The sequence below is a fragment of the Adiantum capillus-veneris genome, chromosome 29, assembly GCF_014529385.1.
Source record: "Adiantum capillus-veneris isolate H3 chromosome 29, ASM1452938v2, whole genome shotgun sequence".
NCBI lineage: Eukaryota > Viridiplantae > Streptophyta > Polypodiopsida > Polypodiales > Pteridaceae > Adiantum > Adiantum capillus-veneris.
This window is the reverse complement of record NC_140959.1, coordinates 62,111,496-62,125,440: the sequence shown is the minus strand read 5'-3', so window position 1 is coordinate 62,125,440 and position 13,945 is coordinate 62,111,496. Positions and strand designations below refer to the sequence as shown.

The 13,945-nt window shown below is 45.8% G+C and overlaps 1 protein-coding gene across 5 annotated transcripts in view; it reads right to left on the bottom strand.

The window, feature by feature from the left end:
* The window catches only part of LOC147419295 (alpha/beta-Hydrolases superfamily protein), a 149,097-nt gene that overhangs the window by 80,712 nt on the left and 54,440 nt on the right, over window positions 1-13,945 (bottom strand). For 4 of the 5 annotated variants that reach the window (XM_086505412.1, XM_086505409.1, XM_086505410.1 and 1 more), the window contains exons 4-5: window positions 5,235-5,408; window positions 4,909-5,145 (exon numbers count right to left, since the gene is read on the bottom strand). In XM_086505412.1, the coding sequence (XP_086361538.1) occupies window positions 4,909-5,145; window positions 5,235-5,408 (411 nt within the window). Of the gene's footprint in view, window positions 1-4,908; window positions 5,146-5,234; window positions 5,409-5,780; window positions 7,057-13,945 lie in introns of those variants that run through there. The other variant, XM_086505411.1, reaches the window with a different exon arrangement.

The following is a 13,945-nucleotide window of genomic DNA, read 5'->3' as shown; positions in this document are numbered from 1 at the left end:
TCAGACTGCCAGAGTGAATGGCAAAGCCCCGCTTCGCATGACTCATCAACTCCTGAATAGAAGATGACTTCTGTTCCAAGCAGTGATCTCGGATCTCTGTAGGTAGACCCACAGTAAAACGCTCAATCTGTTCTCTGAACGAGATCTTCTTGAATGAAGAGGCGGGTAGAAAAGAGCTCTAGAATCTTTCACAGTAAGTATTTACTGTATCGCTCTTGGTCATCCGAAGATGGTTCCAAGCAGCTCGTATATCTCGTTCAAACTCTTGCGTCAACCAAGAAGAAATAAAAAGCCTCTTAAATTTCAACCATGTAACTGGCGCAGTCTTGTTTAAAAGAAGCGTGGACCACCAAGTACGAGCATTCCCCTTAAGGTAAGAGGTAGCTCTCCGAATCTTGGAGGCTCTGAAGAGCGTCCTCCCGCGAAAGCGATGTCAAACTGCTTTATAAAAGACAAAGCCTTCGAAGCATCTGAGTATCCTGAAAAGTATCAAACTTGATCGAGTGGCCACCTTCCTTAAACTCTCGGACTTTCTTGCTTTCATCTTCGAGAAAGTCATACTGGTTGGCTTTGTAAAAATTCTTCTTGTTCGCATAAAAGTTTCCATGATCGGAATCTGAGCTATCTGTAGACAAGTCCTCAGTAGAACTGTCAGTCTCTGGGCGAGATGTAGCCTTCTTCTTGCCCTTTCCGAAGCTTTGTTTCTTGCTTCGCTTTTTACCTTTTCTGTCTTCTTCGCTCGAATCTGAAGAGCTAGAAGAACTGTCAGAAGAAGAAGAAGAAGAAGAACTGGGTACTCCTTCAAATCGAACACACTTCTTCTGTTTCTTTGCCTTGTCAAAAGTCGACTGACGACCCAAATAACATGGAAAGTCAGTGCTTTTCTTCTGCTTTTTGCCGTGCTTTTTGGCTTTCTTTTGCGCGTCAAAAAGCTGAGCAATCCGTGCATCAACCACGTTCTCCAGTTCCTTCTCCGTATATTTCTTGGAGGCAGAAGATTTCTTGAGAGAGGGTTTCGGGAGTGGTGTTGTGGTTCTCTGCCACTCCATCTGTACCTCTTCCAAAGAGGTCCGGTTCATATATTTTTCCATCTTTGGGTCCTTGGCAAAATTGAGCATCATCTTTGTTGCATCGCCAATCAATTGACGACGCTCCATCTCTCTTTGCTCCGCCTGAGTAGGCCGAGGCGGGCCATACTCTCTGTCTGAATCTTCGTTGTGATCCCAGCCCGCATCTCCAGATGCAGAGGGAGTCGACTGATCATTGCCTAAAGCCATAGGTGCCACGGAAAAAAAATTCGGGGATCGGATTTCCCGTAGAAGAGAAATCGGTCGTGCTCTGATACCACTGTAACAGACTTGGACACTCCAAGTCAAGAATCAATCGCGACAGCACCAAATAACCACTTCAAAACAATTCACAGATCACAATAGATTTGCACTGGCCCTGCCTAGAGATATTGGCCCCAAAGACTGGCGCCCCTTTCGGTATTTCTTTTTATATTAATCAATCATCAAAGTACAAGAGAGCGGTTAGGGTTTCACTCTCAGACTCTGCGTCCAGATGCTCTGAGAAGTGAGGCCCTCACCACTAATTTAAAGATTACAAGGGATGCCCAAAAGCAGAGCCCCAAAAGCTTTTAAAATAAAAAGCATCAGTTCTCTCTCTCTCTTAGAGAGTCTTTTTCTCTCTTTTTTTTAAAAAAAAAGCAAAATTCGCGTCGCTCGTCATTTTTCCACAAAAAAGAAAAAAAAAATCAGCCCCGGCGATTTCCGGAAATTAGGGTTTTTGGCAGAAATTAGGGTTTGCAGGAATTTTAGGGTTTCTGTTGTCCGCCACGTCATCACTTTGTGACATCGCCGTGGCTCCTCTATGTACAGGCGTCTGTAGATCCCATCTATGTATACAGAGTCCGTCTCCCGTGTGAAGGTGTAGCGAGTAGGGGCTACTCCTGTAGCCTGTATGCTACACTAAACTGAAAAGAGATGGTCAACGACACAAGAGCATGGTCCACTCCCACACCAGCAGGTCTGGTCCAACCATGAGATCCTGGATACTAGAGATGAGGCTCGGCTGTGCCATGACATAATCCACTGCGCTGGCTCCATGTCTGTGTGGAAAGCATGTAAAACCCCCCGCAGCGGGAAATCTCTGGGCCATTCAAGATGGCCAATCCATGTGCAGTCCCCATGTCTATCAAGTGTCGTCCATACTCAGTGTGTTCTCCATCCTGTGATAGTCTGGATAGGCTCGTCTCTGCAACATCCAACTCTCTCAGCATCTCCTCTAAAGTATCATAAAATACTGTCTGATGATGGGCAGTCCTAGCATTGAAATCCCCTAGAATGATGATGTCACCATCTCTAGAGAACTCCCAGATGTCATCATCCAAAATAGAGAAGGGGGGTTGTCCTCTGCGTGGTGCATAAACTGACATACTCGGGGGAAAGTAGCAGATAGCAATGTAAAGATATCTGCCTGTCTCTGCTCTCAATCTCACCCACATGTACCTAGCTTGCTCATCCTTGCGGGCTATATGTATCAATGGTTGCAACTCCTCCCTGAATAACACTGCCACTCCTCCTGAGCCCCGTCCTCTATGCTCTGATCGTGTCTCCTGTCTACAGGCTGTCTCCCATCTATATCCACTAATGTGAGGCATAGATTGCCCCGGGGCTTGATGTGTCTCAGAGTAGAAGACGATGTCTCTTCCCTAAAACTATCCTCAAAAGCACCCACATCAAGGCGCATAGACCCATTACAATTCTAGATGGCAACTTTGAGTGTGGTCCCATAGGTCTCGCACTGTCATGTGGAGCGCCGCTCTACAATCACCACCCAACCATCTCTCTAGAAGGCCATCTTTCCCTTCTCCCTTGCCGCTTGAATCTCTGGCATTACCTCTCTCATATGCGCAAGCTATGTGAGAGTGAGGTCATCTCCAAGGAATATGCCCGTTTTCTTTAGTGTAGGGCGCTTTTTCAAGAAGTCCTTCTTTGCCTCCATGGATCGGAAACGGATGATTAAAGCTCTCCCTTTTGAAGTCTCCCCATTGCCTTGTGTCTTCTTCCCTACCCTCCATACCTTTGTATGAGTAGCCTCACTACCCATCATGCGGAGAAGTTCTTTGACTTCTCCTTCCACATCATCTCGGTCTTTTTAGACCAGTTACTCTTATATGCAAGGCTCTAGTTTTCCTTCGCTATTCTTCTAGAGTCATGTTGATGATTGTAGGAGTGGGGACGGATGTGGTTTGTTTCCATTTCCCTTTCTTAGCGACTTCTATCCATTTCTCGGCCTCATCCGCCTTCTTCTGCGTCTTCGTGATCACATCCATCCACGAAGACATCTTTACCACCTTCTGTTTCTCCTCCTCTGTGATCATCCGTACCTGCTCCTTGATGACCTCGATCTCCTCTATCACCGAGGACTGGAATTCCCCTTCTTCCAGTCCACTGCTTACTCTGTCCGCAAGCTCTCGCTTAAGGGCTGTGACCTCTTCTCTAAGTGCTTGTGAATCCACCTTAAGTGCTTGTAGCTCTGCGCGCAAGTCCTCTTTCTTCTTCTTCCATTGCATGCCTTCGTTGAGGAACATTTGAAGAAGGTTGGCCTTCTCTTTCCACCATCCCTCCGTCTCTGCTTTCCATTCTTTCATCTCCCTTTCCATTTGTGTTATCTGCTTGTTTGTAAGCACAAAGGTTGCCTTCATATGGGGCTTACATACTGGCGAAACGATCATGGCCTCCATTGGCGAAGCGCTCATGGCCTCCATTGGCAATGCGGGTATAGCTCGACGCTCTGGGCTCGGCTGAGTCCAGGCGGAGAAGTAATAACCACAACCCGAATACGGGTATATGCACTCCCACAGCCCACTGCAGGACACTCAGTATGCTCTGCCAAATATCCAGAGGCTCAGCCCCATTTTGGTTTATTCACGATACCTGCACCATGTGAATATATTTGTTGTTAGCTGAAAATCTGGCTGCTGAGAGAGAGGCAATTCTGGAAATTCTATGCCTGCTGAAAATCTGATAGGTCTGAAGATCTGTAACCTGATCGTACTGTTTGGTTTTGGCTGACAATCTGTACGTTCCTGCTGGTTTTTTTTTTTTTTTTCTGTTTCTGTTAATAAAGTGCAATGTGCAGAACTATGTAGTAATGATTCAATGCAGGTGTGTGTGTGATGACAGACTGTATGAATATTGTGCAATGAAGGTGTTTTGTGCTGCTGCTGTGTGTAAAGACTATGGTTGGGTGTGATGGGGGTGAAATGTGCAGGTGACGGGAGCAATGGGCAGCAGCAAGAATGGTGCAGGTGAGTATGACTGGCACGGGCAGCAGATTGTGCTGGTCCAGGTGATGGGCAGTGCACTGGTGCATGTGACGGGTTGCTGCAGGTTGACGCTAGGGTGGCCTGCTAGAGAGAGAGAGAGAGAGAGAGAGAGAGAAGGACAGAAACAAAGAAAAGGAGAAGAGACAATGAAGGTAGCAGAGGCTCTTCAACTTACACACGTTTACAAGCGCAAGGACGCTATTGTTCAGGGTCCACTTCTACATGTTCAGCAGCTATGCCATCTGTTTTTGCCAAGCCTAATAAGGCTCTTGAGGCTATTGTTCACATTGTTCTTTCATGTAGATGAGATTCCAATACACTATGAGGAGAATGTTCCACCCATTACGAGTTGATAAAAACACATATGTTAAAGAGATCTGAGAGATTGAGAACCACAAAATAGTCTTGGTATTTCATTGAAGGTTTTGTGAATTTTGGGATCACACCTACATGGCAATCAGCATATTTTCTGTATATTTTAGCTTGGGGATTGTGACCTCAAGACGTTTATTTAATAGAAGATTCTCTAGGTTTGAGAGAGAGAGAGAGAGAGAGAGAGAGAGAGAGAGAGAGACCCCTCCATCTTCTGTGTTGTGAAGAAAAAGCACTATCTCCTGGACCACTTTCACCGCCTCTGGAAACTGCTTGTAGAACTTCTTGTTTTGCTGGGTTACTTGTTTGAAGCATGACCGATAAACAAGCTCTGCTGTGCATCCTGATTTCACGGGCGGAAGACCACCCGTTAGTAATACCTGTCTCAACCCCTCAGAAGCAAAGCTGAGGTATGTCACTGCACAAAATCCACCATAGCTCTGCAGAAAGAGAAGCACATGTTGAGGACAATTTGAATTGATGGATTTATGAACATATACTTGCAATAGATAAAGCAGCCAAGATAAACCTGCCCAAGAACAGTCCATGGTTCTTTGTCTTGATCCAAACAGCTTCGAACATACTCAGCATCTTTCACAATACTGTCAGCTCTAAAATGCTGAAGATAATTTGCTTGCTCTTGAGTTGATGAAAACTGACCTAGCGAAGAGGTCGTTAATGGAGTGGACAACCCTGTACCTCTCTGAAATAAAAGAAGGCCAATGAGAATCCATTACCAAGCAAACAAAACCATTCCATGTAACAAAGAAACGGAAAGCACAAACAAACACTCGTGAGCTTTGAAGTTCCAGTTTTACCAACATGTGCACGTACATTCAATCATTGGTTGACCAATTTTAGACACCACATGAGCAGGGGCCTGACAGTTAAGTACTACCCCCCCCCCCCCTCCCCCCAAAACTCCCGCCCCCACACCAATCTCTCAAGCTGGGTCCGGAGAGGATCTTAGGTGCACTACATCGTGGTCTCCCCACACTCACAAGGTAGAAAAACTTTTTGAGGGGACGTCTTCTCCGAATAGATGATATGATAATGAGTGTAGATAGTTGAATACTTCTCTAGGGAGGAGGTTCTTTTGAGGATCACCGCTTCCAGAGATTGCTTGACTGTAGGAGTGTAATGATAGCTTTAAAATCAGATTTCTCTCTTTTGAGTTATGAACCTTCATGCATCTGACTTGATTAGCTGCCATGGCCGCTGCATATTGTTCAATGATAGCTCTAAAATCAGATTTCTCTCTCTTTGAGTTATGAAGCTTCATGCATCTGACTTGATTAGCTGCCATGGCCGCTGTATATTGTTCAATGATAGCTTTAAAATCAGATTACTCTCTCTTTGAGTTATGAACCTTCATGCATCTGACTTGATTAGCTGCCATGGCCGCCGTATATTGTTCAAGAACAGCTTTTCTCTCCCAAAAGAGAAATAATTCCTTGGCTCTGTTGTCCAAGAAGATCAAGGCCTCTTAATCCAATACCTTGCCCCCATGCTCTGCAGAGCTTGGTACTCTCGTCCTCGTGATCCTTGAGCGTCCCCACAAAATCTGCTACAAGTCTTGCTTTGGTCTTTCCCTTCTTAGTCGCTCTCTCTTTGGCTGCTTTCGAAGTCTCAGGCTTGTTCTCTTTCTTTGGACACTTTGGCAAGATGACCCAACCTCACTTCAACTATAACACTATCCCTTCTTGAAAAACTCTGCCCTCTGCTCGGTAGACATTTGAGGAACAAAGGACTTCTTCTGCTGCACTAACTATTTTACCCTACTTCTTCCCTCTGCTGACTTGGATGCCTGAGCACCCGTCTGAAAATTCCTGTAAGCAAAGAATAGCCATCCAAAGCATGGTCATAAGGTGCAGGATGGTGTAGGATTTTTGCTCTAGGCAATAACTTAGTAACTTGTCACAGCAATATCGCTCCAGCTGTCCCTTCAGTAAGACCTTTTCGAAAGAACCTACAGGTAGATGAGTGTCCCAAAATCTGTGGTTGTAAATTGGAAGTGTGTCACTATTTGTCATCCTGAGAAGGTTCCAAGATGTCTAGACTTTGGCTTCATACTTTGGTGTGAACTAGAATTGTGTCGCTCTCTGTCACCATGACATGGTTCCAAGCTATCAAAACTTTGGCTTTAAACTTTGGTGTCAACCACAATGATGAGAAGAGTCCCTTCAACCCCACCCAATTGCAAGGTGCCTGTCTGTGCAACAAAAGTGTTGACCACCAAGTTTGTGCATTCCCCTTCAAATGCGAAACTGCCTCTCACTTTGGAAGGTTGAATCAAACTGCTGAATAAAGACGAACGCTTTATTCGTATCACTGAATCTAAAGAAAGTATCAAATTTGACACTCTCCTCCATTTAATCTTTCTTGGCCCTTTTAGGCTCCACATCATCATGCATCGTCAGCTGCAACATATGGCTCAGTTTCTGCCCAAATGTCGTCCAAAAGTTCGGAGGAAACCCATCATCTTCCTCATCCTCATTCTTGTCATCACCATCCTCCAAATCATCATAGAGCCCTATGTGTCTGCACGACATGGCTCTCTTCTTCCAAGGTTTGTGAATCTCGTCTTCTTTCTCCTCTGTGTCGTCCAAGTCCTCGTGATTGAAGTGAACTGCATCCCTGTGGTGTTTCCCAAAAGCACCCCTCTTAGCACCCAGAGAACCAAATGCATCAAACCAAGCATCCTTAGTTGCCGTGTTACAGCTCTCTGTCCAAGAAACCCAGAAAAGATTCCACTCACATTGCTTCCAAACTTGAAGATCCCCCAAGGCCAACTGTTGGTACACCTGGTGCTGGATCTCTCTCTATAAAATCCTCTTGAGTGATGGAAGAGTTGGACCCTTTCTTGTTGATAGATGACATCGACTTTGGATATGCTTTGATTCTCAATGTCTTGGAATTAGGGTTCACTATATTCTTGCCACGTCTTGTACACTTCTGTCATTGGCTCAGTCAATCTGCACCTCCAGCTCTCTCTATGGGTCAGCAAGAGCAAGACCTATCTTTGGGTCAGGTTCTACAATGGGAACACCCTACAAGTACGTGGGGATGATCATCCTCTCCTCATCCTTAACTTCTTCATGATCAATTCCTCTGCTACTAGTTTTCAGATTCCCGTTCTTCAAACTCGTACTCCCTCTCAAAATCTCTGTCAGAATCCATAGCGTGCTGCAAAATGTCAAAGTGGATCCTCTGTAGAAGAAGAGCTCTGATACCACCATAACCAACAAGACACTACGGAGGTGATGAATCAACAGGAAACACACAACTGAAATTGAAAACTGAAACGGTTGAACGAAAAAGAGCACTAAAGACGAGATATTATGGAGCATAGTTCTCTACACAAATGCATTGGCCCCAGAGTCGAGCGCCCCACATTGTCACAAATTTGTGATGTGGCAAGACTTCCATGGGATTAGGGACTAAAAAACCTAACCCTGTGCAACTTTGGACTCGCCAACGAGAGGCCAGTGCATCTAGAAGAAGAACTTTGCAGCTTCGTGTCGACTCTCTCTCTCGCCTATATTTTCATTGAGGAGAGCAGCAGAGACTAGATTGACCAGAGCCTATGTAGCATTGGGTGGATTGGAGAGGATGTGTTCACAGATCCAGTTTCAGGAGCCTCGGACTAAGCTCTGGTTTTTTGACACTCTAGTGGCTTCTGCATTGCTATACGGAGTTCAGATATGGGGGCTTTCCGTGGACCACCACGGGAGGAAAGGTCGCACTGATGGATGGGGAGGTATGGAGAAGCCTCTGGTCTCTATGATTGCACGGCTTATTAGAGCCAAGGCTTCAGTACCACATGACATATTCGAGCAGAGCTAGCTGCCCCCCTCCCCCCCCCCCCCTAGCGGTTGAGGCGCTTACGAGATCAATCTCCTTTATACACCATTTGTGGGACCTTCCTAGAGATAGATATGCCCGCTTAGGACTTGAGTCCTCTCGACAATTAGCTTTGCAGGGAGACACGACATGCTGGTATGGAGAGATGACAGCATGGTTTGAGCTACATGGATTCAACATGGACAGACTACCCCCCTTCCAGTACTCATTGGATGCCCCCTCTCTGACTCTTACATAGTCCGAGATCACCAGGCTCATTCGCTAGGACATGACTCAGCTGGATACCAGGAGGACTTAGATTCAGCCGACACAGGAGTTGGGCACGAAGATGGCTTTCTATAGGGAGTATCTTCTCTAGCGCACTGAGGATGGTTTTGTGGTGAGGCCCATATACATGGACACCCACTTATCTCACGGGATACGGTGTGCTATTGGCCAGATACGCACATCTTCACACCAGCTTCGGGTGGAGACTGGCAAATACATCAAATTGTCAGCAGAGGCCAGGACGTGTCTCCTATGTCAAACGGAGGCTGAGACAGAGTTGCACTATGTATGCCATTGCCCAGTTTACTATGAGATACGAGGTCATTTCCGTTGCTTGTTCAGAGTCATGGGGTATGAGGACTAGAGATGTCTGGGATTGTTCTTGTTGGAGCTATGAAGACACAGAGAGAGCTTGTTGAGAGGAGAGGCTAGCTAGTCTCAGAGACGGATCACAGACTTCTTCTCTAGAGCGGATATTGTGCAGCCGGAGGTGCAGCGACCACAACACAGCTCATACTCTACTCACGCCAGAGGCACACTGATCAACCAAGTGACTGAGCTTGGAAGATCCACGTGCCCACGGTTGAGGAGGGATACACAGCATCGGCGGAGACTACATCAACGGATTTGGGTCACCCTTGCCCGATATGCACGACGCCCGGTTAGACTACTGACCATGGAGGAGATTGATGAGATCCTCCAACGACCGATGATGAACTTCTTGTGATCCTGATAAGGATTGTATATCATGCTCGCTCTTGTATTTGCCCTTGTATCACTTTTGTCTCAGCCTTGTATCACGCTTTGTATCAGATATTGTATGAGCCTCCCCCAAACTTACCATCTAGTAGGTAGGGATTTTGGATATTTTGGATATCTTTTTCAACACCCCACTTTTTATCTTTTTGTACCCAGACATTGTTCTAGATTCCACCATGTTGTAACTTTGTGGTCTCATAGGTCATTTTGGCCTTCTAGAGACGTTAATATAGCATTTCATCACACATCTCTCTCTCTCTCTCTCTCTCTCTCTCTCTCTCTCTCTCTCTCTCTCAACCTGATCAGAAGAGAGGCATACCCACATACTCAACCTGATCAGAAGAGAGGATCTGGGAACATGCCTCAAAGCAGTTGGTATGACGAGGAATGCAGAGAGACAAGAACCCAGGTCCAGAAAGAGCTTACACTTGGGATCATCACATATAAGCAGTCTCGGATTGCTCTTCGGCGTATTGTACATCGCAAGAAAAGGGCATTTTTAGCCAAACTGGAGAAGGATTTATATCAGCTCTTCTTGAGTCAGGACTCACTGAGGCTTGGCGTTTATTTCACGAGCACTCACCGCCTCCGACAATTACTTGTCCTGAGATTTGGGGTCAATATGTAACATCATTATATATGGTATCTGGACAGCCTCCATTACCAGATCCGCTAGAGCCATGCCCTGCTACTAGTACTTTCTTTACTACGGAAATGGTGAAAAAATCCATTGATAAGATGAAGACAAGAAGAGCATATGATCATGATGGTTTAGTAGCACAACATCTGATCCATGCCAGATATCTACTTTCAGAAGTCCTTGCTCGTCTGTTTAATCCGGTCATGTGTGAAGGATTACCTGAATCTTGGAAATTATCTACTATTGTACCTATTTTCAAGTCAGGGGATCCTATGATACCCGGGAACTACCGTACCATGATGGTAGGTCACACATTGACCCGACTGTACGCATCCATTCTTGAACAAAAATTGAGTAGATGGGCAGAGAATGAGGGCATAAGGGCAACAGGACAAGCTGGATTCAGGAGGGGTTATTCCACTTTAGATCATATTCTTACGCTCAGAGCCATTATTGAGGAAGGAAAAGCAAGCGGGAGAAGGATGTATTGTTGCTTTGTGGATTTTCGGAAAGCTTTTAATACAGTACCAAGGGCCAGATTGATGCGCACGATGCAAGAGTTAGGGGTCCCCAAAGAGATTATTTGGGGGATCATGGCCTTATACGGGTCAGTAACTGGTTATGTACGTACTCCAGAAGGGGATTCCGACATTGTTCATTCCACCGTTGGAATAAAGCAAGGATGCCCACTGTCCCCTACTTTATTTGGTATGTACATACATGAGGTATCAGATTACATTGATAGAGAGGGTGACACAGGTGCTCAACTTGCAGGGTCATGGATCCCTTTGTTGTTGTATGCAGACAATATTGTATTGATAGCAGAATCACCAGATGGAATGCAAAGACAGCTAGATGCATTACATAAATTTGCGGAGGACAGTGGACTGTCGGTAAACTTGGGTAAAACAAAAGTTATGGTGTTTACACCACACCGCAGTGGGTTAGCAGATCGGCACCTACATTTGCATATGGCCACAATACAATAGAGTACACAGATGCATACACATACCTTGGTGTGGTATTTGCAGGACCGAAGTTTATTCTTAAGAAAGCAGCGGATGCTAGATTGTCTAGAGCCTCTGCGGCCTTGGGAGGGTTGGAGAGGATGTGTTCACAAGTGCAGTTTCAGGAACCACAAACAAAACTTTGGCTCTTTGATACTGTGGCGGCTTCAGCTATGCTTTATGGGGTCCAGATTTGCGGACCATCTGTGGATCAGGATAATTGGAAGTCAATAGAGAGACCTTTGGTATCTATGATTTCCCGAATGATTAGAGCCAAGGCCTCCGTACCACACGCGATTACCCGAGCGGAACTAGCTGCCCCTCCGATAGAAATTGAAGCTCTTACCAGATCAGTGTCCTTTATACATGGTTTGTGGGATACAAATAATTGCCGATATACTAGACTGACCCTCGAATCCTCTCGACAATTAGCAATGAAAGGGGATACATCATGCTGGTATGCGCAACTGTCCTCGTGGTTTCAGAGACACGGTTTCAGTATAGAAAGATTACCCCCTTTCCAATACTCTCTTGAGGCTCCATCACTGGCAATTACACGAACGGAGATTAATAAAATCATCCGTCGGGATCTTATACAGTTGGATACTAAGAGGACATGGGTAGACCCTACACAAGAATTGGGCACGAAGATGGCCGACTACAAAGAAAACTTCCTACAGCTATCTGAAGATGGATTTGTGATTCGCCCGAGCTACATGGATACCCACCTATCTCATGGTTTGAGATGTGGTATTGGTCAGATTCGTACATCCTCACACCAGCTGGAGATTGAATTTGGCAGATTTAGGGGAATCCCACCTGAGAGCAGAATTTGCAAGTTATGCAGAATGGAGCCAGAGACAGAATTACACTACATATACCATTGCACCGTATACTATGAGATACGTGGGCGTTTCCATTGCCTATTAAAAGAAGGCTTTGGACCTCTAGATAGAGTCATGCAATACCAAGATCAAAGATGCTTACGCTTGTACCTACTGGAACTACATCGGCACAGGGATAATCTAATGAGAAGACAAAGAGCACTACAGCCTCAGAGGCAGATCACAGATTTCTTCGGATCAAGAGAAGCAGGAGTGGAAGGAGAAGCAAGAGGCCAGCAGCCAGCACAAAGGAGTACCCACATTCATACCAAAGGCACCCTCATTGACAAGGCGATTGAGCTTAGGAAATCGAGACGACCACGACCGAGATGCAGAAGCACACTTCACCGGAGGAGACTACAACAAAGGATTAGAAGCATTCTAGCCAGACACCCAGAATGCTCCTAAGAAGTTTATTTAATACTTTGTATTTAGTTTTTCACATTTTCACACTTAGTACTAAGGTACCCAGACATTGTAACACATTCACCACTTTTGTATTAGTTTGGTCTCATAGGTCAGTCTGGCCTTTTGAAGACGTTAATATAACATTTCATTTCATCTCTCTCTCTCTCTCTCTCTCTCTCTCTCTCTCTCTCTCACACACACACACACACACACACACACACACAAAGGCATGGAGAGTGGGCAACAGGAGTGATGTCCCAGAAGAATCTTCAAAAGAGAGAGCTCTCATACTACGCTTCCCTTCCTTGGAAAAGAAGAAGAAATTCTTGAAAAAGAGGCCTACTCTCAAGAAGACAGGTATTTTCCTCAGTGATGATCTCACTCTCTCACAGCTTGCACATATGGGAGAGGTAATGCCAGAGATTACGGTGGCAAGGGAGAAGGGAAAGACGGCCTTTTAGAGAGATGGTCGGGTGGTGATTGTAGAGCGGCACTCTACATGACGGTGTGAGACCTATGGGACCACAATAAAGATGGCTACTTGGAATTGCAATGGATCTATGAGGTTGGACGTTGATTCCTTCGAGGACAGTTTCAGAGACAGGGACATTGTTTTCTTCTCAGAGACTCATCAAGCCCCTGGACAACTTCTGCCACGTGGTGGGATACAAATGGGAGACAGCCCACAGAACAGTCGCAAGATCTAAGCATGGGAGTAGAGGTTCAGGAGGAGGAGCAGTGCTATTTAGGGAGGAGTTACAGCCACTACTACATAATGTACAGAGAGATGATCATGCTAGATACATGTGGATGAGACTGAGAACTGACACGGGCTGATTTCTATACATTGCCATATGTTACTTCCCCCCCCCCCCCCCCCCCCCCCCCCCTCCCGCGTGTACGTTAGTATATGCTCCACCCAGAGGACAGTCCCCTTTCTCTATACTACATGATAATATATGGGAGTTTTCTGGGGATGGTGATATCCTCCTCCTAGGGGACTTCAAAGCCCGAACGAGCAACTCTCTGACAGTCTTCTACGACACTTCAAATGAGATGCTTAGAGAGCTGGATGTGGGTGACTTGGGGCTTGACAAATGCTCACATGACAGAGAGCAGATGGAGTATGAAAGATACCTCACGGAGATGACGACCACACATGGGTTAGCCATACTTAATGGCTTACAGCCATTTCCTAGAGCAGCGGGTTTCACATGCTTTCCACACAGACACGGGGCCAGTACAGTGGACTATGTTATGGCACCGCCGAGCTTTATTCCTTGTATTCAGGATTTCATAGTGGAAGCCAGACCAATGGGCGTAGCAGTGGATCATGCTCTTTCGACATTGTCCGTTTCATTTCAGTGAAGTACAGCCCAGGCATCAAGAGGCAAGTCACATACCCGTTCTA